This window comes from Fonsecaea erecta (genome assembly GCF_001651985.1).
Source record: "Fonsecaea erecta strain CBS 125763 chromosome Unknown Scaff3, whole genome shotgun sequence".
Taxonomy (NCBI): domain Eukaryota; kingdom Fungi; phylum Ascomycota; class Eurotiomycetes; order Chaetothyriales; family Herpotrichiellaceae; genus Fonsecaea; species Fonsecaea erecta.
The window spans coordinates 515973-542019 of NW_017387246.1; the positions used below are offsets into that span (position 1 = coordinate 515973).

General features: G+C 52.9%; 8 protein-coding genes across 8 annotated transcripts; 6 read left to right on the plus strand and 2 right to left on the minus strand.

The window, feature by feature from the left end:
- Nucleotides 1-784: 784 nt before the first annotated feature.
- Nucleotides 785-2200, plus strand: AYL99_03441 (hypothetical protein; the record flags this gene model as incomplete). The annotated part of the gene is made up of 1 exon (XM_018834957.1): nucleotides 785-2200. The coding sequence occupies one exon, from the start codon at nucleotides 785-787 to the stop codon at nucleotides 2198-2200; it is 1416 nt and encodes a 471-aa protein (XP_018694607.1).
- A 1321-nt stretch (nucleotides 2201-3521) lies between these two features.
- AYL99_03442 (hypothetical protein) lies at nucleotides 3522-4301 on the plus strand (the record flags this gene model as incomplete). The annotated part of the gene is made up of 1 exon (XM_018834958.1): nucleotides 3522-4301. The coding sequence occupies one exon, from the start codon at nucleotides 3522-3524 to the stop codon at nucleotides 4299-4301; it is 780 nt and encodes a 259-aa protein (XP_018694608.1).
- Nucleotides 4302-4998: 697 nt separating this feature from the next.
- AYL99_03443 (hypothetical protein) lies at nucleotides 4999-5760 on the plus strand (the record flags this gene model as incomplete). The annotated part of the gene is made up of 1 exon (XM_018834959.1): nucleotides 4999-5760. One exon carries the CDS (start codon nucleotides 4999-5001, stop codon nucleotides 5758-5760), a length of 762 nt encoding a protein of 253 aa, XP_018694609.1.
- Nucleotides 5761-5922: 162 nt separating this feature from the next.
- Nucleotides 5923-7866, minus strand: AYL99_03444 (hypothetical protein; the record flags this gene model as incomplete). Its single annotated transcript, XM_018834960.1, has 1 exon — nucleotides 5923-7866. One exon carries the CDS (start codon nucleotides 7864-7866, stop codon nucleotides 5923-5925), a length of 1944 nt encoding a protein of 647 aa, XP_018694610.1.
- Nucleotides 7867-8309: 443 nt separating this feature from the next.
- Nucleotides 8310-9914, plus strand: AYL99_03445 (hypothetical protein; the record flags this gene model as incomplete). Its single annotated transcript, XM_018834961.1, has 1 exon — nucleotides 8310-9914. One exon carries the CDS (start codon nucleotides 8310-8312, stop codon nucleotides 9912-9914), a length of 1605 nt encoding a protein of 534 aa, XP_018694611.1.
- Nucleotides 9915-10642: 728 nt separating this feature from the next.
- On the plus strand, nucleotides 10643-12532 carry AYL99_03446 (hypothetical protein; the record flags this gene model as incomplete). The annotated part of the gene is made up of 1 exon (XM_018834962.1): nucleotides 10643-12532. One exon carries the CDS (start codon nucleotides 10643-10645, stop codon nucleotides 12530-12532), a length of 1890 nt encoding a protein of 629 aa, XP_018694612.1.
- A 5626-nt stretch (nucleotides 12533-18158) lies between these two features.
- AYL99_03447 (hypothetical protein) lies at nucleotides 18159-18619 on the plus strand (the record flags this gene model as incomplete). Its single annotated transcript, XM_018834963.1, has 2 exons — nucleotides 18159-18181; nucleotides 18244-18619. The coding sequence occupies 2 exons, from the start codon at nucleotides 18159-18161 to the stop codon at nucleotides 18617-18619; spliced, it is 399 nt and encodes a 132-aa protein (XP_018694613.1).
- Nucleotides 18620-20275: 1656 nt separating this feature from the next.
- AYL99_03448 (hypothetical protein) lies at nucleotides 20276-22778 on the minus strand (the record flags this gene model as incomplete). Its single annotated transcript, XM_018834964.1, has 3 exons — nucleotides 20276-20425; nucleotides 20474-22547; nucleotides 22639-22778. 3 exons carry the CDS (start codon nucleotides 22776-22778, stop codon nucleotides 20276-20278), a joined length of 2364 nt encoding a protein of 787 aa, XP_018694614.1.
- Between the last annotated feature and the right edge of the window lie 3269 nt (nucleotides 22779-26047).

Below are 26047 nucleotides of genomic sequence, written 5' to 3' on the forward strand. Positions count from 1 at the left end.
GGTGCCAGAGGCAATATGAAGCTCTCAGATCAGCGGAAGGGCCACATGCTGTACTCGTAAGCTGTGGGACGGACCGCACCCCTGGATCGCTGTTCAGGGATGGAGACAAATTTCTCCAGTTGGGGCTGATTCGTGATATTTATTGACCAGAGAGATGCAGCTTCTGCCTTTCGGTGGGCGGTGTATCGGATAAGAAGCTGTCCATTCCTGACGGCCCTTAGATTCACAGTAAGCAAACCGGAGATTGGACATAAGACATCGAACTCAACAGAATCACTTATTAATTGCGAATCTCAACCGACGAGGCCGAGGATTCTGTCGCAGGGCTGAGTGGTCGGTCCCCCATGCACTTCAGCCCCCCTCTCTGAATATTTATTATATTCCATCAAAGTGATCTGTCTCCGGTTGGAAAATCTGTCATCAGATCTGATATGGCCTTGCTCGATCATGCATGGAGTGTCTCATGAATTTGTACGAGGGAGCTGGTCTTCCCAGCGCCCCTACGACTAATGATATGTACATATACCTCGTACGTGTGTACCTACCGTAAGTAGCCAATGACGCAAAGGTCCCGCCATCTCCAAAAACTCACCCAGCTCTTTTTTTCGTGCGGGTAAACAGCACAAGAAACGCATTTCTAAGCGGGGGCGTCGCATCAATCCCTCATAAGACTCTCTCTCTGCCTTTGCACAATTCGAATACTCCATTGCACTTCCTTCCTCTTCCTTGCTAAGACTTTAGCATATACACTTCCCCTCAAACAACCCAAGTTCATCAACCCAGCATGTCTCACCCTCAGCCGGTCCCTCGGCCGCCCGACAATATAGAACCAGAGGACGACGGCCTCCTGGACGCAGATGAAGCCGCCGAAGAGATAATAGACGACGACCCTGACCACCCAATGGAAGACGAAGATGAAGATATGGAAGGAGAAGAGCAAGAAATCCAACTACAAAACGACTCCGCCGCACACTTTGACTCCCATACAGACAGTATATTCTGCATAGCGCAACACCCCTCCAATCCATCCATCGTGGTCACAGGTGGCGGCGACGACGTCGCATACCTTTTTGACGCATCGGTACCTAACACACCCCAGAACACCAACGCGCCTCAGGGCGAGAGAAAAAGCATCCCACCCCTCCAAAAGCTGGATGGGCATACCGACTCGGTCAACGCGGTGGCCTTCACATACCCCCGAGGCGAATACGTGGTAACGGCAGGACTTGACGGGAAACTACGGGCGTGGAGGTCATCCGCGGACTCGAGAAAATGGACATTTGTGGCCGAGACGGCTGAAGTGGAAGAGATCAACTGGGTAGCGCCCTCGCCCAACAAGGATCAGGAGAACGTAATCGCTCTCGGCGCCAACGACGGCTCAGTCTGGGTCTATCAGATCAACGCCGACGACAAAGCCAGCCCTCTCACAATCGTACAAGCGTTCTACCTCCACACTGCATCATGCACCGCGGGAGCGTGGACACCAGACGGTTCGCTCCTTGCGACAGTCTCGGAAGATGGCAGCCTCTATGTCTGTGACGTGTTCGCCGCGGGTCAAGCTGTCATTTCCTTCACCGCCGCAGACCAACGCTTCGAAGTTGAAGGCGGTTTGTACAGCGTAGCATGTACCCCATCGATTGTTGCCGTGGGCGGTGCGGGCGGGAACATCAAAGTCGTCGGCCTGCCACAACCGGCTGATCAGGCAAAGAAGACTGGCGGCTCCAAAGGCGCCGGGAGACAACAGCAAGCCTCTTCGGCCGGACAGATCCTCGCCTCTCTCCAAGCTCAGTCTGACGGCGTCGAGACACTTTCATTCTCCTCTCCACCACTCAACATCCTTGCCGCGGGAAGCGTCGATGGCACCATTGCCCTCTTCGATACGGCCCATCGCTTTGCGGTACGGAGACATATTAAAGAGGCGCATGAAGAGTATGCAGTCGTCAAAGTGGAATTCGTCAGGAATCCGACAAAGGGCGGTTGGCTCTTGACCTCCGCGGGCATGGATGGCGTGGTCAGGAGATGGGATGTGAGGGGCGGGACGACGGCGGCGGGTCAAGGGTTCGTCCAGGAGTGGAAGGGACACCGAGGGGAGGGAGAAGGAGGTGGCGTATTGGGGTTCGTACAAGGTGGTGGTGGAAGCAGAATTGTTACGGCTGGCGACGACGGTGTTGCGTTGGTGTTCAAAGCGGACATTGTTTGAGAGGACGAGACATGCGCTGCTTCATCTACCTGCTTCTATCTGTGCCAGGTAAACATATCACTCGATCAGCTACTGCGAATTGGCGCGACGCCCAAAACCCTGTGAAGCGAGATCTCAAGGCCTTTATCAGAGAAGAAGTTGATGAAGCATCATCTTCCTTGAGAGTTGGTACGAAGGTCTCAACATGTTGGAAACGCACGCGACGACCCGATCCTTCAGGGCCAGTCATCTCCAACATAGCGAGGCTGAGGCCCCCCGTTCTTCCCGCCTTTGTCGTCTTCGACTTCGTCCTAAATGTTGGAAAGCAATGCTTAGAGACAAATAGAGTGCTCTATGACGGATGAAGAAATGAATGTGACGAGTTCTGAATAGGCCGTGAGACTTCTCTGGAGACTTCTCTGGTGCTCTGTTCGTGCCGGCTCAGCACATTGTCCATTATCGCGCTTCATCGTTTCTCGGGACTTGATTGGGCCAGATGTCCTCGAACTACATTGCAATACAAACCGGCCGAGGTGTTCACCATATGTTCCATCTCACCAACATACTCATTGCCTAGCTCATCCGAGATGGACCATGCTCTGCAATCTTCACAAAGCGTATGAAGGGCACATTGCGGTCAGGCTCCTGAAGAGACTTTCGTCCGAGCTGAGACGTTCAGTATGGTACGCTTTGATAGCCGCCACGATTTATCATTTTCGGCGTTAAGAATCATGCCGGGACACTTTGCAGATCTCCTCAATGGTAACATGGTATGCAGAATGGTCTTTGGCTGACAAATTGTTGATAGCTGAATAAGAGCAAAGAGCAGAGAAAAAGCAAAAGACGCCCATCAACAACAGTGACGTCGCGTCAGGCCCATCGCATTTTCCTAATGCGGAACTTGCGTTTTCTGTTGCTTCTTCCAGTCTTCTACAGCCTGTGCCGGACAATCCAATCATGTTCGACGCACCCAGAAAAAGAGGAGAACCAGACGGTGAGCATAGTCTGCCGATATTGGGCTCGACGGAGATTGCGTCCCGTCAACAACCAGCATATGTTGTACTCCGCCACAGGGGTGGTTGTACTCACCGTCAAGCTAAACAAACGGAGATGGCGGAGATAGAAGAGACTGCAAACAGGAGACACCAAGTGTTGAAGGACAACCCGAAAATGCGAAAAGTGATAAAACACTCGAAGCGTCCATCGAGCCTTCTCCGTCCATCTGTATAGCACAGCACCTACCCAACCATCACCATTGTAATCACAAAAAGCGAGTGTTCTGCCGACATCTTCTCAGATTTCCAGCAATCCTTTTCGAGACCAAACAACACCTACCACAGACATGTCTCCTGTCCGATTCACAAGCAAACTTGCGGGCCAGCGTATTCTTCTGGTTGGAGGCACTGGTGGTGTTGGTATTAGTGTTGCACAGGGCCTCATCGAGTTTGGAGCAACAATCATCCTCTCTTCGTCCCGAGCCTCCAAAGTCAAGGACATGTGCGCCCAGCTGGTCAGTGACTACCCAGACGCTCAAGACCGCATTTACGGGTTCGCCTGTGACCTGGCCAGTCCCAATGTCGAGGCCAATATCGAAGCTCTGTTCAAAGAGGTGGGCGATGTTGACCATATTGTGTACATGGCCGGAGATCGACTGCCCATGATCCCGCTCGAGGAGGTGACACTGGAGAAGTGGCAGAAATGCAATCAAGTTCGGACCATTGCTGCAATCCTGGTGGTCAAAATCGGGACCAGGTACATGAAGAAGGATCGGCACTCGTCGATCGTCTTGACCGGCGGTTCCATATCGGAAAAACCCATTGCTGGAGGCTGGTCCATGCTCGCACTCATCGGGGCTGGATTGAATGGTCTCACACGGCAATTGGCTTTCGACCTGGCGCCCATACGCGTCAATTGTGTCGCTCCTGGGGTGATTGAGACAGATCTTTGGCAGGGCATGGGGGAGGGAGGGAAACAGGCATTCTTTGCGGACCATGAGAGCAAGATGCCCACTGCGAAAGTTGGCCAGCCTGTAGACTTGGCCGAGGCATACCTCTACTGCTTGAAGGATGCCAACGCGACGGGGATCGTGATTCATTCCAATAGCGGGACATTCTTGGTGTGAGACGCTGGTTGGCAGTATGGAATGGTTGCTTCTCAACTCGTCTCTCTCAGCACATGCCCCCGGAGTCACTGGGGCACCATGATAGTCCATAGAAGGGCTGACCATGCACATTCAATCCGACTCTAACCTACGAGATCCCTGGCTCCCTAATTTCCACCAGCTCTAGTTTTACAAACCGAGGCGGCACGGCTAAAGCGCGAGATAATTCTCAGCCTCGTCGGTGGCCGTATCTAGCCTTATCACGTGAATCGCCCCTGTCTTCACCCGGCTCTGTTCTTCAATCGAGACTTTCCCTCCCTTTTCTATTTCGCAGAACATAAAGGTTACTCAACTCGACATCATATTATCGAGGCAGGGGCTGTCTCTGGCACATACATCGATCTCAAGTCCGGGAAACCGCATTCAACCTCAGCAACAGAAGATTTGATACAAACGTTCGTTGCTTTTTAAATTTGATAAGCGCCAAACAGGGGGCAGGATCTTCTCAGACGGCCCGCAAAATCCCAGAGGAACGGGCTCACGATTTAACCCCCGGCGTCAGCGATCCCAAGCTAGTATACTGAGCGTTCTAATACGACCTACATACTGAAGACGAACAATAAGCGCTGCCTTATTCGAGAACCTCAGAACATCCGGATCAGGACGAAATCAGCCACCAGCAACAAGATATAATCCCGTTACAGCGCGTCACCACACGATGGCCACCCATCCCACGCACTCCCACACGGGTACGCCCCTGCCGGCGATCCTGATGCTGCACGGCGGCGGGTCGAACAGCACGGTGTTCAAGATCCAGTGCCGGCGGCTGCTCTGGAACCTGGAGAAGCAGTTCCGGTTCGTGTTCGTGCAGGCGCCCATCGAGGGCACACCCGGGTTCGGCATGCTGCCGGTGTTCGCGTCCTGCGCGCCCTTCTACCGGTGGGTGACCCGCAAGTTCAAGGCGGGCGAGAGCGATCGCGAGCCCACGCCGCGCGAGGAGGTCGAGGCCCTGGACCGCATCATCCTCCGGGCCATGGAGGAGAATGGCGGCGTCGACAGCTTCGTGGGCGCCATTGGCTTCTCGCAGGGCGCGCGCCTCGTGCCGGGTCTGCTGCTCCGCCAGAAGATCGAGGAGCGCGACAGCGGGCGAGGACAAAGTCGCTGGAAATTCAAGTTCGGCGTGATGATCGGGGGCCCCTTCCCACCCATTTCCCTCAGCGAAGACGTCGACGTTGCCGACTACGAGCTCCTCAAGCAGGTGCCCACGGTGCACGCGTGGGGCCGCGACGACCACGTCAAGCCCGGCTGCCTCGAGCTGATGAAGGCCTGCGACAGCGACCACTGCTTCCATATGGACTTCGAGGGCGGCCACCACCTGCCCCTCAAGGACGTCGAGGCCAAGGACCTGTGCGATCTGATCATGGCCGCGTGGTATGCTGCGGGGGGAACCTACGGGGTCAGTGCTGACGAGACGTATTGATGTATTGATGTTTACGGGATGAAGAGGTCGAGATTCGTCTGAAAAGGGGGAGGCAAAAGGAATGCTGATACGACAGACACGATCATAGAACATAAAACATCTCAAAATATAGATTTCCAACGATGTGCTGCAGGCCTGGTACCAAATATATCAATGGTCTGTTCAAACTCCGGCAACCATATTCCCCACGGCTCCGGCGAGCTCTGAGAACAAGATGCCCTTCAGCACGTTCTCGCCCTGGTGCTCGGCCCAATGACCCGCGTCGACCAGTCTGCGCTTCCAGCCCTTCTTCTGCGCCTCACTGAGTTCTTCCCACTTCTTCAACGTCTCCTGTTTCACGATCTCGGCGTCCGAATGTAGAATCTCGGTGGAGATTTCACCCAGGGACTCCTCCCGCACAATGATGGCTTTTGGAGTTTCCAGATTGGAGTTTTCCTCGACAAGGTTCTTCAGTGAGTCGGTTTGCGACGACAATACAGACGACAGGGTAGAGGTGATTTCGTCCGCAGAGTCTTTGAGCTTTTCCGTCGCGCTGTGCGCCGCCACAGGAATATCTGACACGGCGGAACTCATTCGGTCGGCGAAGACATAGGGTCGGGCGACAAGTTCGCGCATACGCGGTGATAGCCAGTTCGGGGCTCCGAGGACGGGTGGCACGGCGCCACGGATCTCGCAGAATGCTTGCATCAGGAATGCCACAATGCCAACGACCACAAGCGCGAAGAACACACTGAATGATGTTTGCACCGTCTCGGAGCGTCCTGGAGGAACGAGCACGTACCGAGGGGTCTTGGATGAGGTGGGCGGGAAAGGACGGAGAGGGAGGTAATGGACGACGACAAATTTGTCGACGCCTACAGAGGCCAGGCGGAGAGACTGGGGTCCAACTGTGTTCGTGACCGGAAGAGCTGGTCCAGTAAAGCTGGACAAGACAAGGCGGGTAAGGGGCCCATTATGAACGGCTTTGATGAAGGCGTATGATCTGAAAACTCCCAGCCCTGCCTCTCTCGAGTAGTCGAGCGCCAACACCTCAATCGAACTGTCCTCTCCAGACTGTCCCGCCACCGCAATCACGAACTGTCTCTCGCCTTGCTCTGATTCGGTCAGGCTGCATACATCCAGCCCGACCGCCGCTCGTATTGACCTATTGAGTTGTTTGCGTAGGGTTATGCGGGCTTGCGAACAATCTTGGCTAACTCGAAGGACCAATATGTCTGCGCCAGTTCGCGATGGGCGGTTCCGGAGAAGAAGCAGAAGACGAGGGGTGAGAAAGCGCAAAGCCCGAAACTTGGGTCTCTGAGAAGGAGGCAGTGAGGTTGATATCTCAGCAGCTCGAAAGAGAGATGTTGGCGCATCAGGCTTGGAGGATGTCGGAATCTGCTGGAGAAATACTTCGTCGTCGGTGCAGTAAGCGAGCAGGTAGCCACCCTTCTCGCCACCGTCAATCGCCAAATCCACATCCCCTGCCTCGCGAGCACCAAGCTCGATGCGCGAAACCACATCGTCCGGCCCGGGCTCTGGGTTCGGGCGGAACACAACGACTTCGTTAGTCGGGGCAAGTCCAGACGCGATGGCTGCGAGTCGAGATTGACCACTTTTTGTGGTCGGCGAAAATCGCAAAACTCGTTGATATGTTTCGTTCTTGGTGGTCGTCGCAGATTTGAACAACGCAGCTCGGCCCAGTGGCTGCGAGGCCGGTGCTGAAGCCGACAGCTTCTCCCCATCTTCATCAACGGCACTCCCATCAGCCCTCCTTTTCCTTGCTGGCAGCCCGATCTTGAACGACCTCAGATGTTCATTTTTTCCCGCGTTCTGGTCGGCGACAGAACTGTTGATGCCGGCAAAGGCAGTGAGCGATGCTGCAGACGAGTCCGCCACGGCCAGACTCGTGACTGAGTCTTCATCGCTGGCTAGTTGAATGTCAAGGACCTCCTTTAACTGATTGCGTTGCGAAGTATCGAGCAGGGAGATTTTGTTAGGGACGCCAGTCGATGACGAGCCCCCGCCTCCGCCAACGAGCAGAAAGTCTGGATTGAGAGGGTCAAAGTCGGCAGCGTAGAGCGGGTAGGACAATTGTGTCCTGGAAGAGGCCACGGTAGGCACCATCTCAGGGATGGAGGGATTGAATTGGGAGGTAGTGGCAGCACAGTGGGATCGACGAGGTAGCCAGGAGGCCCGAAGAGTTGTCTGATAGCAGTATAATGGGATGTAACGTTGGTGGAAGGTCTCTCACAAACACACCAGCAGCCAGTTGGCCGGTAATGTGAAATATGAACAAGTTGCAGTTCCAAGATTCAAAGTCGCCGATTTCAAGGTGGACGTCAGTGCCTTCGCTTATCGATAAGTCTAGCGCCAACTCTATTCTTGTGCGTCTGACGCGCGACACGTGAACACCAAATCAATGCCAAGTCTGCCTCCATATGAAACCACCTATACCACCTCGCTCTCTCGCTCCAGACACCGACGCCCAACTCCTACTACAACTACAGGAAACCCGCCGTCACTGGTACCTGCACCGAGGCTGCTCCTAGCTTCACTACTCCCCAGTTATGCGCAGGAGATCAACATATATCACGCACCCCAGTCGTGCTGTCAATCCAGATGATATCCAAGTCCGACGAAATCAGCTTCTGCTCGGGGCATTGAAGGCAGCACGAGAAGAACGCTTGACTGTGGGCCTCGAAGAACTGCCCACAGAGATAGCCGGATACTTACGAGAATGCCATGAGCTTCACATTCGGTGGGCACCGGAGCTTCCCTACAACACAACAGCTCCCTTCCTTTCAAGAACATCTCCTGGTCTACATGTCCAATACACCCCTTTGCACGAAGGCCAGGTCGATCGGCTATGCAACCTCCTCCACCAGGTATTTGGCAAACAGCTTCGATGTGACTCGCCAGATGCAACCTTCATCAGCCCTCCTCTGATATCCGAACGCTTCGCCCAGACCTCATCCCTTCAGTACTATTCTCTTCTGCCTTCGCCAAAGCATCTTGTTGCTTTTCTATACCATACTATTTGCGTACGAAACGACCTGCAGTGTCTGCACACGGTGTCGCTTCTAAACATTGCCGATTCCGTGGACTTTGACTACGACAGTATTTCCCATGCTCTCATCATCAGTGTTTTCTGGTCAAAGCAGCCTGCAGTATTCTACGACCCGATCGGAGAGTTCACGACTCTCGATGCGTGGAATCTCGATGTGCAGTCCAGAAAGGACGACAGGGTTGAGGTCGGTATTCTCAGTGCGTCTCCAGCAACTGAGCCCTCGGACCTTCAACTATCAGGCTTCCTTACTGTCGTTGGAGAAGATGATCATCCGAAAGCTACACTTTTCAGTTTTCCATCCCGGCATCATTCCTTTGGTCCGGACCAAGCAATGTTCCAGAAATACACCGTTTCGTTTGACGAGCCTACTGGGCTGCACCCGACCTTACGGATCTCTTTCCCCTCGGCAGTTTCGCTGACTGAACCCACCAATAAGCCCCCTGGAAGCGTTTGTGCCTTGCAGACCTATCTAACTCTTCCCTCGCATATCTTTGCCGACAAATATGCGTTTCTCAGCAACGACCCGCTTTTTCAGAAGTTACATCACGTCGGCCAATTGCATTCGATTGCAGGCGAGACGGACCTAGAGGCGCCAAATTACGTCGTCAAGAAATGGGGTTCGACAATGCTACTCGAGCTACAGACGCCGAATGGCAGTGTTGGAGAAACGAGAGCTGCTGGTGGAGTGTGGGATGTGACCATACCGCTGCACCTACGCTATTTGGAACCGAAGAATGGCAGCTCGTCCGAAGTTGAAATGCCTTGGCCTATTGTCTTCTGGGCCTGCACCGCTGACGATGGCACCAAGTTTCCTGTAAACCCTTTCGACAGAATTCATCTTGGCTTTGAAGGACTGTTCGGCCCCAGAACTATGTTCTACCATCTGGACCCAGTGCCGACCGAGGGTGCTGCTCCAGGAAGACTAGTAGAGCGCATCTCCATCCCAGTCTTGGACCTCAACACTGCAAGCCCGTCAACGATCGAATCCCTGACGATTGTTACAATTGCTCTCGGGTTTTTGTGGGTTCTGCTGAAGCTGAAGCCCTCTTTTACCGCAGGATCCACCCACGACGAGCTGGTCCGGAGAGTCAAAAAGACGCAGTGACAAGTTGCTTACTGCTCCCTTGTGTATGACCGAAACGAACAAGGCCACGGTGTTGTCATGGGGGGAAGGCCGTCCACGCACGCCGTGTGATGTGGGATGTGGCTGGCGATAGTAGTCGAATGACAAAGCCATCGCCAAAGCAAACCCTGAAGCATAACGTCACTCATCGCCACATTCCCTCAGTGAGCAGTCATTAAACGCTCTCGGCTAGTCACTGATAAGCATGACAAACGGTAGCCTTATTCGACTTGTATCGGTGGGCGAGTTTCCGGCCAACGAGCCAAAGGCTCCGTCAGGGTGCCCACGCTTCACATGGCCGCTGCACGCGTATGCCTCGGATCTGCTCACCATGGCTCCCTACCACAAGTCAATACCTTGCCTTATGCACTCAAAAATCCTTGATGATCCCACAATGATTCTTCTAGTGTACTTCAGCGCTGCGGGGATTTGCTATATGGGATTGGTCTTGTTTGTCATCGTCCCGCAGCTACACTCAATACCGGCAAGGCTTCCCCTGATAATAGCGCTAAGGTAGATTGCGTTGCTCGTGGGGAACTTTTGTTGTCGCCACGAATCAGAGGAAGTCATCTTACGAGCCCGTTCTTTTTTTTAAACAAAAGTCCATTCCATTCTCCAGAACCTCTTCTGAAGGTAAGAAACGGATCAATATTTGTTCCACATGCGCGTGCCTGCTCCGCTGAGTCGGGTAACGAGGCAAGTGTGCAATAATGGAAGGCAATAGTCCACACGATCGGCCTGGGAAAAATTATCTCTTCGTGGTAAAAAACGCCGAAAATATTCGGGGGCGGCGGGACAAGGATGAAGCGTTCGCCATCAATTCACACGTCGCTACTCACAAAGAACGCGAGAAGCGACGAAGGGCGAAGGTGCTGAAGGATGAAACTCTTTTCAACACTGGGGCACCTACCGGTCAAAGAAGTGGCAATTCTTCAACGACTCCAGATCCAGTGGAAAGCAAAGAAGCCGTGCTCCATGGGGATGACGAGGGCCAGGGCAGCCGGACGGCCCATGTATCGAAATGGAGAGTAAGGTTAGTGGGAGGGAGACGGAGACTGGCAGAGAGCCAACTTCTTCCATTGTCCGCCAAACGTTCTGCACAATCCCCAGGGTCATCAAGATCTCCGAGGGCTGAACGTGGTTTTCCAACCCGTGCAAATGATGTCCAGCCACAGGAGACTTACAGACACTGCGATGTTGAGCCCAATCCACTCACATTGCTCGGCAATGGCAGCTCGGATCCATTTGCAGCTGCAGCTCTACCGATCAATGCACTCGACAACAATCTGATTCAATTTTGGGAGCTTCGCTTCATGCGGTCGCTGTGGCCATCTGGTATAAGCGCCGCATCATCGAAAGCAGCAAGATCGGCGTGGGTGGAAGAGCTGCGGGAGGCAATTGCAAGTCAGGTGCAGCTTCATGCCATGTTTGCAGGTGCCTCTATCTATGTCTCACGCATAATGCATCAATCACCGCTGAAGTCGAAGATCCTGTCTACCGCGTTAAGACACAAGATTGCTTGTCTTTCGTCGCTCCAAGGACTCGTCAATGGACGCGCTCTAGGAATCAACACACTAAAGGGGGCTTACTTGGCCGCCATGATGCACTTCTTCGCAGGAGAATTCCCCGAGAGCCGTACACATTCTGAAGCTGTTCGACTACTGGTCGCCGAAGGGGGTGGGCTAGGCCAACTTCCGTGGACGCTGGTGTTGCGCATTGTTCTCATGGACAACCTGAGCTCTCATCTCTTTATGCGACCGCCTAGTTTTGCCATTTGGGAATGGGATCCGGGACCTTGGAACCAACAACCATTTGCCAATTCTCAGCGAGTCCTTGATGTTGCTAGAGCACAGTCCAGGGATATGCCGCTTCTCAAAGGTGAAGCGATCTTCCACAAGAGCCTCGATTCTTCCCTCAGACACTACTTGGCAGGTCATCGAGAGATCCTCTTGAGCAGACATATTGCTCAGGCACTAAATCCTAATGATGGAGGCGGCTGTGACACGAATGCATCCGACACTAAGACTGCTGATGCAATTCAGTCGTGGGTTCACGTGCGCCGTTATGCCGTTTCAGCGTTTTGCATGCTCATGTACCACGACATTGTGGACAGATACTCTAGGTATACCAACATGTCCGCGCGCAGACGGCTCGAATATGAGCTCGAGAAATCGCTTTGCCTTGCCTTCGAGTACTGCCAGAGAACGATCTTCGTCTTCAGCTGGGAAAGAATTGCAATGTATATTCCATTTCACCATCTGCGGGCTGAACTGACCCTGGTGTTACAACATCTCTCTGAGCTTGAGAGACTGGAAGAATACGGAGAGGTGCTGCTCTACCTGTTCTTCGTAGGAGCCGTGGCTGAGGAACTTGGAGATAGATTTTTCACAGACGAAAGCAGGGACCGGGGCTTGTCGGAAGGTTGGTTTTCCCGGCACATGGCTGCCCTGGGGGGGAAGATTGGAGTTTTCGAGTTTGAAAATTCCAAGCGCCTGTTCCAGCTGTTTCTCTATGATGCGCCTGTGCTCGACCCTGTGCTCGAAACGCTGCTTGCCAAGCGGGACATATTCCTCCGGGATGCGCCAGATTTACCGCTCTGACAAGGTCTCGGCGGAACCTGCTCAAAAACCACCTAGACCGCGAGCTTCAAAACGAGTACGAGGGTGTCGCCAGTACCCGTGTTTCCGACGCCGCACACCAAATCTGAACATTGGCAGGGACGGGATCCAGGTGGGCTGGTACTCTCGACACCCGCGATCCAGGCACGTCAGTTCTCAGATACCGACCTGTGCCGAGCCGCCTTGTTCTTGTGCGCGCAAGCAAGCAAGCCGACGCTGCCACAAGCCAGTACAGGCGCTGCGTACAAGCAATTTCTGCCGATGTATGCCGAAGCTCAGATGCGTAGTCTTCGAGCCGGCCTGGGGCTGGTTCTACTGGACTTCGTAGAATGAGAACGTCGTCCAGTGGAGCTGGCTGTTGGGTCTGGAGGGTTGCTCAGCGAGCAAGCTGGATCACTTGGGAGAAGGGCGAAGAAGAGCAAAGAGGAGAAGGGAGTCTTTGGACGGCGAACATACTTGATTGCCAGTCAGTCACGAGGAGTGCCGCTCATCTGATGTGCGCTTCTCTATCTGACGTCCATCAGCTACAGTGACTATGCTATAAGCGTTATACGAATGCTCGAATTCAAGCTTGACCGACGCGTTCCAGTATCCAGCCACACTTCCCAGTCCTATGATCCCCCGATGCTCAAATATGAGTTTCCACGTATCTTTGCCCCCAGTCGTCGGCACGCAACAACGGAGCTGTTGGTAGTTTCTGAGCACGGGATTGCGTTTCTCGCATAAGATCAAGTCTAAGATTTCATGGCAACAGGGCATATTGGGATCATCTGTTGAACGGGGCGGTGTCCGTGGGCGGGGGCCTTTGCCATGTTGAGAACGTTTCCCGTTCAATGCGCACGATAGACAGAGTCGCCTTGGGAAATATGAGTGAGAACATTCGCTGGGGAATGGTTGTTGAAGATGAGGTAGCATTCAACTTGCACAAAGGGAAGTATCACAGAGTAGTTGTGGTTCCCAAAGGACGTTGAGGGAAAGGATCGAGAATCCGGACATGTGAACCTGGGAGTTGTACAAGACCGAAAATCTGGGATCTACATGATCAGCTTGGGCCACGAAATGCCATGGTATCCGGGATGACATCCTCTTTTCGCCCACAAGGGGGTGCTCTCGCATTCCTGCATAGCTGGGTGTGCCCTCATTGCTCGTGCACCCAACATCAACCCCGATATTTCCAAGTGTACCACGGCCAGAAGAGCAGAAGAGGAGATCGTGGTATGAGGAGTGACTTGCTCGAAGGGAGGAAAAGGGGTCAGGCTAGACAAAGGGCCAGCCTGACCGAGGGACAGAGAGACAACCCGTTTTCGGAGCTCCGTATGTGGCAAGCTTGCATACTGGGTAGATACGCATGCAACGGACCAAACTCGTGAACCGGTGACCAGCCCCTTCATCAAAAATGGAGCTCAGATCTTTGACCTATCTCTCTAGCCTGTTTCTCTTGTTTGCCTTTTTCTCCGTGTCATCAAATCCCAGAAGCACAATGACTCTAGGGATGAACCCCGAAGGCTCCTTTCGAAACTTTGGATTGTGGAACAGCGTGGTTTCGTTCAAAAGGCAACCATCAACAGCGGACAGACGAGAGGCATGCCTGCTCGCGTCGGAAACTAATACGAGACCCAGCAAGCCAGCCATCCATCCATCCTTCAAGAGCTCCGATGAATGCGGGCGTTGAACAGAGGGGTGTTGAACAACGCCACGTATACGAGTACGCAGCAGCTCAAAGTGGAGGCGCAGAAAAAAGGCGTCTTCGAAAGAACGAAGTACAGAATATCTTGTACTTACTTGTAATACACGTAATGCACCTGCTCCGCAGTTTCAGGACAACCAGCAAGAGAGATTGGGCAGGGAGCTCACCCCCGAAAAACACGAACAAAAGGTCTGTTGATGTTGCCTTGCACTAAGTGATGATTAGGAACGACCGTGCACAGCGTAAGCTTCCTTCTCGTAGCCCCTGAGGCCCAATCTCGATGAAATGAGCAGGCGTCCGTTGGAACCAGGTCATTGCTGAGAAGTCATTCGTGGTCCGTTCCCGGAGCGAGATCCCCGTCGATTAGGCTGACTGCCGGGGCCCTCGATGTCTGCTTCGGAAGACCCACTGAAAACCGTGTCAGCCAAATTGGAAACTTTTCACCGCTGCCGCCGGTATGCCTGGGGCAATAGAAAGGAGGCCCAAACAGGGCGTCAAATTTGATGTACATAAGTCGAACACCTTCCATACCTCGCATGTGGTCAGTTGATCAACAGCTGGGGCGTTTTGGAATTGTGGACGCTACAGAGTAGTACACCCGAGGCAAGGCAAACTCGCTTTGATCGCCTGCAAGTTTCCTGACAACACTCCACGACGACGGAGCCGAAAACTTAGTGCTGCCAAATCATATTCCGAAAACCAAGAAAGGCAGTGACCCGTCTCGGTTCCATCGGGCCTGAACGACTCTGGCATGAAGTGAACCATGATCCAGATGTGGCCATCGAGCCTGACGCTGTGGCACACCAGCGAAATGGTGCTGCCCCCTTGGTCAATAGTGGTTGCCTTGTGACGGCGATGAGGAAGGACCAATGAGGGCCACATGACTTGGGATATGTTCTGTCAGTGGAGTGCAGTGTGCAATCAACAAAAGACCTGTCACCGACCCAAACCTTCGGTCACCGCTCAATCAAGGCAGCGGCCGACCTCGGTACGCACATGTGGCTCCTGAAGAGCCTGACAGCGCAGCATCGCAGCATTTTTCTTGACGTAGTCTGAGCCGCCGTTGGCCGCCATACACCGTCTCAAAAGGATCAAAAGTTCGGTCCGACCAGGTGAAATGCGCCAGAAGCTTCCGCTGTTCGCCTCAGAATATCATTCGCCTCAGCAGGCGGTCAGATATACACATCACCACCTAAGCATGGGGGTGATTTTCCGCCGCCTTAGTGTTGCATTATGGTAGGGTGAACTTAATCCCTCACCGTCGCGGGTGGTCCGTTTACCATTGGGGCTATGCTCAGAAGGAACGAGCATCCGTTACGTGTCGAAAAAGAAAGAAGGGCGAAACCTCGATATGATGAAGTGCACTTGTTGGCAGTGCAGCATGACTTGATGAGAGTCCACAGTATCAAAGTCGACAGGGCCCCTGGCTTTTTCGTTTAGAGAGACATCGTGGTGGTGGCGAAATGCCAATCTTCGAGGACATTTGACGTTTCCCTCATTTTCGTCCTACCAGGGGTCTCATGGTCTTCTAGAGCCGTTCTCTTATTTTACTGGAAGAAAGAGCCGTCCATCATACCATGCTCAGACCTCTGGGGTTGGCTTTTTGGCGTGAAGTGGCGATCAGGGATCAAAAGCAGGGCGAGTATTTCGCCACAGCCAATCGAATAGACCATTACCATAAAAAATGCTTGCGATCGACGTGCCGATGCTTTCCTTCGTCGTCCTCACTTCCAGAGAGCTGTAACAGCCGCAGCAATGAGCTGACCGGCGAGAACGAGTAGTAATGTAGCTGGTGAGGCTGAGCATGATGTGCGGCTGCGGGCTCGAATACAACAGAGCGGACAGGGACACTCGAGATTGAGCTTAACAGTGCGCATAGTGCGGTACTACGACGACGGTGTCAGCTCACAACAACGGGATCAGCCCTGATCAAGGAAAAGCCACGCTTCTTAAGGCAGGAAAATGAGAGTAGAGGTCAGAAAAAGGTGGCCACCTGAACGACTGCCAGATACATCTAGTCCGTTGCATCACGCAGCTGGAAGCGGCGGCGGAAAAATGGATTTTCCTGCACCGATGTGCAAAAGTACTGGTGCCAAGGTTTAAGGTCCGGGGAGTCGGCGCGTCCCGAGGGCCTTCAGCCACGTGCTGCGGCTGTGCATTTGTGGCGCTCAAGCTAGTACAGTACCAGAAGTTATTAGCCCTAGCTCCTCAGCTAACAACATGTGGCGCCTCGATGGAGACTTTTCCCTCGACGTCAGTCCAACTTCACTTCAATCCATCGGCGGCATCAGTGGATGTAATTTCATGTGAACCAGCTGTGCATAGAGCAATTACCATTCGTTGTGTCCTCCAGAGACAGCCCTCTTCAGGATTGCACAGAGTACAGGTCTTCGTCGATATGCTGTTTTGGTTCCGTTAGGGGAAATGTTTCGTCTGGATATGCGCTCGAGAAGACTAATGAGTTTGCTGTCTCGAGCAACAAGACCACAGTACCTTGATCCTCAAAAGTTCGAAAATGCTGCTTCCTGACAGTTCGGGGCCATTGCGTTCTCACAGCACAATCGGACTCCCTCCATGTTGAGTCACGTTCAGACAGCCTTCAATTTCAGACGCATGGATCACCACAGGACAGGGTAAATTCCATTCTACTAATATCACCACGTCTTCTATCCGCCATAACAAAGAGGTCCCAAGCTTACATCCTGGACGCTTGTTTCGACAACGCCAGTCATCCTGCAAGGGAACGAGAAACGAGTCTGCGCTTCGATCTGTCACTTTCACAGTCTCTCCACAAAACAGAGAGATTCTTGCATGCTTTGAGACTTTTTCCAAGGCTTAACACTCATAACAATGCTGAACACCAGTGACAGATTGCGATGCGTATACAAGACTCCAACAAGTTATCGACTCTCTGCTCACAACATACTCTGCAGGCGATAGTAACGGTCAGCTCCCCCAGTTCGAGAGGTCACGGTCGCAGCGGTTGAGAGTCGATAGGGCTGACTTATGAATGTGTATGTAGATGACCAGTGCAGGACGGTCGGTTCATGTGCGTCGCCGAACTCGCCAGACACGCCCCGGGGAAGTGGGAAGATGGTCCTCGTTCCGACTTTGCTGCTGGAAATAGGTCAATCGTCATCAGTCGGAAGGGAAGGACAGCGACCTCGAGCACATTCATCGATGAAACAAGGTCGGTGTCCCTCAAGACTTGGACTGACTACTTGAGAGGCTGAGCACGTGCGGGAACACCCCAATCCGGAGACCGCTTCCTCGCCTTTGCATGGCTGGTTCGTTCCCACCATCGAGAAACCAACTCCAGAGGTGACCATTCAGCGTCCCTTTCGGGCGCAATCAGATATATGCCATCAACCTCAAACGGGCTGATACAATGGCTCAGTCTCACTTTACAATGCTCAGCATTGCAGGCCGGCAGATCAGGGCACGGGAGGAAATATCTCAGCACGCCCAAATAGTCTCGGACACGCAAACCCGATGTCACATGCATCGAATCAGAATGCTCGTATATCTGGGACTTGTGGGCCCACCTGTTACCGGCTGCGCGCTTGATAGGCTGGACGAGCCTTAGCTGCAGATGGCACGCTCCGATTCGCTCAAGGCCAGACGTAGTGCCTGCATACCCGCCTTGTCACCTCTGCTCGGGGTCATCATGCTCCCCCTCCACCCTGCTCTGGCTTCCCTCCTTTCTCTCCCTCCTTTATCATATATTGTTGCTGGTACTGCACCAGACACTTAACCTGCCGTCGTCATCTAGCCCATCCATCTGCCATCAGTTCCGGATTCCTGGCCGTGGCAACTATTCGGATCCTGGAGCCATTGATATCTATGGATACCAATCCCGGCATCCCGCCAAAGACCAGGTGCAGTATCACTGGGACATCTCTTCATATTGCGCGATCAGCAATGGCGCCAATAAACAGAGAAGAGTACGTCCTCTGATTCCCAGACTCCAGGAGTATACCCGATGTTGACAGCTGAGGAGATACAGACGTCGACGGATCCCACTGACGGCATTCGCCTTGGTCACTGTCCCGGATGACCCAATGCTGTCTGTGTATCTGAGAGAGATGGAAGCGATTGATATCAGTATGGAGCAGAGAATGTGCGGCGCAACCCTCGAGGCACGCTCAAGCTCTTGCGCCATGGCCAATGGCCCGTCCCCACCGCGCCATGTTGACAATCCCTCAATGAACAAAGACAACCTCACGGGCAAAGTTCAAGCTTCCGGGATTGAGCTCGAGCTCGATAAATTCATGGCCTCTCTGACGGCAACAGTGTCGCCGGATGCCGTCATCAAGACCATCGCTTCGACCAAGGGTATGCATATTCACCGGAGGAGCGAAACAGACCATCGCAAGATTTGATGCCAAGCACTTCCATCTAAGCAGACGTTGTACAGCGCGCTTGTGGGCAGTTTGTTGTCGGTTAAGCCGCCGTGCTGAGCTGGTGGCGAGTGAGCTATTTACGATTCTAATGTAGGAGGAGGGCATGTTGCCATGTATTAGAGCTGCTGGATGAGTTGGTTTTCTGGTATGGACGTGTCGGAACCGCGGAGTTGGCACATCATCCCAACCTATATAAATGAATATGACACGGCCTCTCCAAATGAATCAATTGATTGACCTTTGGTAACCGTGATCATGGGCTTGGAACCTGAAATTCTGCACAGTTCATGATTTGGAGTCTACGTCCAAGGCAACCCTCACAATCCCCCTGCCTTCCTCCTTGCCTCCCATAATATTTGTTGGCGGGGGGTCCATCCCTACACAACCCATCCCGACGTAGTCAGTTGATCGTTCAGTAGGCATGTACGTCGTACCCTTGGAACGTAACTGTAGATGGTGGAATCCTCACAACCGTAGTGGCGGTAGAGAGCTGGGGGGAGGATTCACTTGCTTGCTTTCCTACCTGTTAATACTCCTCCGTCGTGACTGGCCCTCGACCCTGTCACCTCTGTTCGATGTCGTCTCTGTTCGATGTCGTCTCTGTTCGATGTCGTCTCTGTTCGATGTCGTCTCTGTTCGATGTCGGCTCCCCCCCGCCTTCCCAATCCAACCAATGACCGTAGTCTGCTCCAAAGCCAGCCCACGAATACCATTGTCATCGTATTCTTGCAGCCTCCTCTACTGAGTTAGCTAACCTCGTCGAGCTCCGTATCATGACTCTCCCCAGCCTGATTTCCCTGCCGCCTCCATCCGGGGAAATCTAAAATAATAATAAAAAAAAAGGCCCGAGACCACCAGAGTGGATGTATTCGGCTCTTTCTCTCGTGAGGACCACTTCAAACCTCGAGTGACAGGGCTGCGTATGGAGCATTGGCATGTGATATCAGCGTACGGTATGTTTACGGTTGAGGAAAGCAGCAACATGAGAGACCCATTCATTACTTGGGAAGCATTATGTGGAAAAGATGAAAAAATAGCTTGTTTTTGACACAAGGAAAGTCGTGTGTCTCGTGATCAAAAAGGTCGCAAGTTTCTCAGTTGTTGTTTCTTGTCCCGAAGGACACCCGCGAGCCTTTTCTTTTACCCTCTCGGGCCGTGTATGGCCGATTTCGAGGCTGTGTTTCTTTGGTCTTTGCGTTTTCAAATACTTTGAGCGAGTTAGCCAGCCTTGCGTCGGGACCCCGAGTCCAGTTCAAGATTAGTAGTCCCCATGAACCTCCCCCCCACAAAATCGCAGCACGCAACTGGCAAACCCTTGTTCTTCCTTACCGTTCTCCTTGGCAGTGGCCAGAGTGTTTCGGCCCCAAAGTCGTAAACCCTTCGCATCCTCTCAATCTCACATCCCCTTAAGTAGCATTTCTCCGATCTTGACGTCAAATTATGGTGCGCTGACTGGGTCCGTCCAGTTGTCGATTTGTGTCAACCAACTGTCGGGCTAGACAAACAAACGCCTTCGTCTGGTAGGATCTTCTGAAGCCAAAATCGCAGCGGGGACCCCGGCACAAGGTCGGAACAACTCGACGGTCGCCACCATTGGCCAGATTCACAGCTCGCGGCTTCCTGATCCCTTCACTCTCAGACGTCGGTCATTTGCAGGTCACGTTCAACGGTGGTGGGTGTTTGAACGTGCAACGTATGCATTGAGGCATCATCCGCAAGCGACAAAGCAAAGCTGGTGCAACCAAATTGCTTTGTCAAAGCGTCATATGTCATGTAGCGATTCAACTGGAAAGGGTCAGTAGAAGAAGGAAGAGTCAGGATACCTAGACTTACCGATGCAAGTCTAACTCCCAGCCAGAGACACCGTTCAGCCCGTGGTGCTGTGTGGCTTGGCAGCTCCAATGCGCGCTCATCTTCGTCAGCAACCTCTCCCTCGAAAAAGTCCGACGGGAAATAGTACGGCGCCCAGACTAGGCCGCGGATTGGAAAGTCTTCGGGTAACTGTCTTCCCGTACCGGACCGTTGTAAAGGGAACTCCTTGGATTCGACGTGCGCATCAACCACACCAGATCTGCTCAAGCTGTTCAAGAAAAGGACCAACACTCTCCACGGAACATAATTTTCGACATAGATCAGGGCGCCTGGAACGTATGACAGTGACCAAACGAATGCTAACGTAAGATGCAGAAAAGGTAGGATATTGCGATCTCCGAGCTTGCCCGCTACAATGGTTATAGCCTGGGACCACACTTGAAGGCCATATGAAGTTACTTCATCTGCCGACGTGAATTTGTCTTTGATACGGTGCTCGGGAGGCGGGGAGGCCTGGCGGAAATCGCTTGCATCGATGGATGTTTGTTCCCAGAATTCACGGTGGATACGTTCTTTGGCCATGGGATCCGGGGTAATCGGGGTAATCGTGGTGCTGCAATCTTGTTGCTGCTCTTGTTGCGTCTCTGGTTGGGAACCTTTAATTCGATCGTGATTGGCACGGAACGCTTTCCAGAGGTAATTGTCGTCCGAGCCAAAGTCAAGAAGGAATGCAATCAGCGCAGAAGCCACCTCTGGTCCCTGAGCCTTCCAATTGACGCCAGATCGTGCTATATGACTCTCTAGCTCCGATGTAAATCGCTCAACCTGGAAGCAATACTGGTCGACGGAACCCTTAGTGAATAGAAGGCCGGCGGCAGTTACTAGAGAACTCTCGAGCTTGGGATATTTGGAAGGGGTGGACTCCAACTTCGGCTTCTGGGTCGAGGATACCTCCAATAGGGGAGTAAACAAAAGCATAATTGAGTCCCGGGCGTTAGGGAAAGGGTTGACGGAGATGAGAGCCTTGGAATAGTAAAATAATTGGCAAACGATGTGAGGTCTGGCGAGAACTGCAAGGTGATGCTGGATCCTTCCGGTATCGGGCGAACGGTCGGCGGCCTTCTGATACCACATTCGAGCGACATTAGACCAAGTCTCTCGATCTCGTAGGTCAACCTCTTCAATGGCCATACGATAACGAGCTAAGTCGCCTAAACATTCTATCCAGGTCTCGTGGAAGGCCGGTACTGACTCCATAAGAAGTCCCATCATTTGGTAGGCGAGGTATACAAAGCTGAGCATGTGTTCCAGAGAATATGGGAGGCGATGGCGGAGAAGTTCCAGGAAAGAATGAATACCATGTCGCCACATGCGTGCCGGCATTGCATATTTTGTCGGGAGGCGTCGTAACGCTGCCGATGCCGTTGGGTGTTGAGACGCCAGGAAAAAGTCATGATGCTCATGAAGTAAAGTGCGGTGTAGGGCGATTAATGCCTGCCATTGCTCGTTGTTGAGTTTGTTGGTGGTTTGAGCTTGTTGGGCACATATCTCCACGCACTTCTTCTCAACCATAACGAGCCCAGCGTAGATGCCTTTTACTTCATTGACGAGTTGTTCCTGGGAGATAGGCCTCGTCTCGGGCTGTAAAAGCGGCCGTATTTCTACCTCCGAGTAATCATCCTGGGAGGAATGAGCTGAAGCGGGTCGCGGTTCATGATACTTTCTTTCCGACTCGATGTGATGGGCGAAAGCACGGCTATTCTGACGTGGGAAGGTACTTAAATGGCGTGACGTTGGCTTGGGAGATGAGACGGGCGTCTGCTGAGCCGATTGATAGCCCCCCGACGGTGACTGCCTACTCGAGTCCGGCGGGGGTGAGTGTATATGTGAAATTTCGTGCTCATGGCGGCCGGGAGAGTATGCTGGGGAAGCTGAGCCAGCTCTGATCTTGCTGGGCCACCATTCTGTTTCAATCGCGGGACGTTTGCTTGGTCTCGTATCACTTGCGTGTTCGGTGAGACTCAACCGATTCAAGGACTCGAATGGCTCCTGCTTGATGGGCGGCGACGAATCATGTTGCTGGTGACTCCTGGTCCTACAGCCAAGAAATATTCAGAAAAGTGGCCACGGAAAAGAGCCAGTGTTGGTGGGCGTATATATAGGAAGAGAGAGGGGGAGAGCGGTACCTGAACAGAGCAGGCTGCTTTTGGACCACCGAGTGAGCTGCAATTGCCGAAGGGGCCGATCCGCCGCCGCCGCCGCCGCCGGCGGGTGGGCTTGATTTCAAATGAGGAAGTCGTCTGTCTCCGGGATTCGGGAAAGCCATAGCATGCAAGTCCTGGAAGCACGAACAAAAAGGTCCTTTAGCGTCAGTCCCGGTAGCACCAAAAAGGGGTGGATTCGGCCTGGAACAATGTTTTCCCGGACAGAAACTCGCAGAGTTCTGGGATTTTGGCAAAGGTTGCGCTGCTTGAGGCACTTTTGGGGCACCTTGGCCGATTTTCCTCGGGAGAAACGGTCCTAACTCACCTAGGATTCTTGGTTCCAAAAGACAGGAGGGAATTCAATCTGGTGCTTGTTGTGCTGATGGCCACGATGCCAGATTGTGCCGTTATTAGCTCCCGGAGCGACGATTCTAGAGAATTGACCCTGTCTTGGTGTTGCTGCAAAAGGGAACACAGTCCATGGAAGGATAATGGCAAAGAGGCTCTATACCCTCACCAGGAGCTCATCGACTTTAAAGAGGGAAATTTCAAGTGCTCGCAACGCACCTTCCCTGGGCTCGTCATACCCTTGCTTCATGGTGGAACCCTGGTTGCCTTTTGTTATGCAAGTTCTAGTTCGCGAACCAGCCCCACCCACACTTCAGTTGAGCCTCACTAGCCTCACTTGCCCGCCCCCAAAACCCATCCTTGGCTAAATAATAACTTCAACTTACTCACTCGTATTGCTCACCACCAGCTGAAACAGGCACACACATCTCTGTAAGAAAAGGGAGCTTGATCTGAGACGTTTGAGGGGAGACAGAGCATATCTTTATACATTCGTTCTCTGTGATTTACCCTCGCGTATCACGGACCGACTACGAGGTCTTATGCGTACGATTCCCCACCTCCACCATCAGGGTGCGGCTTTGGCTCAAACGAAGTCCGCCTGTCTGCAACCGGGCGTCGCGACCAAATGCAGATGGCCACCTCGACTTCTATGAGGTATCTAACGCACTATTGGAAAATGGTCTCGCACCGCAGCCTTATTTTAGGTAGCTATGTATGTAGGTGGCCCAAAGGTGCTCAGGTTGTGACTGCCTTCTTGCTTTACCACCTTAGGCGTATGTCTTTCAGTGTTCATCTTTGCCCTCCTATGCCCCAAGGCACCGACTGCCTTGCCAACAACACACCACGTCTCACTTCAATGACGATATTGAGGCTGACATACAGGCCACTGCCTTATTCACAGACCCCCTTCGATCCTCTGACGCTTGCAGCGAGCAATCCACACGATGTGCTTCTCCGAGTTACACTGTACAATGGCATTCCCGTGTAGCCAAGTGATGCTCTGCGGTGGTCGACATTGCGTTGGGCTCCAGGTCAGGTCTCAATGATTCCTTTCTCTTTTCCTCTTGTCCTCTTGATGAAATGTATTTCCCCAATTACTTCCTCTCTCGTGACAATCCACCACAGAAACCGAACCCCCTGTTGATGCCAACGAGATTCTGCGGGCATGGCAGTGGAGGAACGCTTCAAAAGACAACGAGGGAAGACTATGCTGCACAAATAAGAGAAGGGAAACCCACGTCTCACAGAACACTGCGGAAATCTTCGAGGGCCAGGCTCATCTGTCTTGTAGACATTGGCTTGTCACTGAGTGCTCAGCTGGTAGAGCGACAACTCGTCTGTCCCTGCCTTGTTTCTCAATCGATCATGGTCGTCGATGAGGTGGCAGAAAGAGGGTAACACGGTCACAAGATCACAATACCCTCACGGGAAGCTTTTTCTGTGTCTTTGCAGCCATAGCTGTGGTGGACGAACCTACTCTCTATCACCTTCATGTTCATCGCAGTATTACATTTGTGAGCAGCTCTCAGCACGGCACTTCAACCTCGGTATACTGAATGCACAAGTCCCTTTCGTGCCATTGGTTCGGATGCGTGCGATGGGTCGCTGCACAGACATGCAGAAGCGTGAGAGCATTTCGCCACACAGGCAACTTCGCGAGATATTTTCCCTTCACGCCACAAATCTCGTGTCTTGCGACACGGTGTTGCCCTTCCAATTGCTTTGCACGTTACCGATGAGGTGATGAGAGACCTTCAAATATTGCTCGTGGCCGCCGGATCTGTTTCTTCCCATCTTCGCGCTCCCGCTTCAAGCGAGGCGTGTGCGCAAATTCGGAGCAAATTCGGGTTCCAATGAGCGACAAACAGTATAGCCCGCTTCCTACGAGTGAGGTAGGTCGACAATGACCTCGCGTGAGGAATGTCTTCGCCACAATCGCTTTCGATCCAATCAGTCAATCTCTTATGCGGTGGGATGCTATTGCTCCTTCCGGTGATCCGCGGAAAGAACCGCGAAGCCAAAACAAGAAGGAAGGACGACGGAGAAATGCCAGATAACGTCGCCGGACGTTGCCTGGAGACTATCCTATTACGCTGAATTGCTCTCGATTGTATCGAGCCCCAGATGTCCTGGGTCAGACTCGTCATCGCTGTGGCTGGAATGAATCTCTAGTTTACAGTTCGGTACACTAGGCATCCAGCTATGCGGTTCCGAAAATGCCTCGACGAATGTTGCGAATCAAAACGAGTACGCCATCGCCAAATATCAGCATTTTCTCGTTCAGGCCACGTGTTCTGCTGACCTCTTCTCCGCGATTTGAGAGCTTGGTGTGATGGATAATCACTGCATATTCTAAGTTGCATGGCTGCTTTCCCCAATGGAGAGCGGGTGGTTCTCAATCCGATTAGTGCTGGATATATATGCCCTCCTAAGATTACACATCGGCTATCGCTGCACGATTGAGCCCGGCATTGGAAGCAGAACATTACGCTACGGGGAATGAACGTCTCCGATCGGGAATAGACATGAGCCTAGACACATCGCCGACCGGACACGTATTTTCCAGCTTGGTAGACACCAGCCACATGGGGACGTGGACACCGCATATTGTGGTGAGCATATTCTTGGTACGTGCCTTCTGGAGACAATCAGCCTCACCATTGTCACTAGGCAGCTCGGTTCCTTTTTCGAACCTATTCCGCGAGTCATTTGTCAGGCTCTCGGCTTCGGTCGAAACACTGAGCTGTCTTACTCATAAATTCCGCTGATCGCCTTCGGTGACCGGTCTACTGTTGGGAATTTGCGACCAAGCTGGTGACTGTCTGAAACCGGTACGAAAGCTTCCCCAGTGTCGCAAATACAAGTACCTACTGTCATATCTGTTGTGATTGTAAGGCTCTGTTCCGAGAAGGCGACGAGGCGCCCTTCGTACCGCCGATCTCGGGAAGCCAGCTGACTGGATGAACGCAACTCGCGCCAGACCCAGCATCGACTAGTAGGACGTGACTATTAGCGAACCAATCAATAGGTACATCAATCA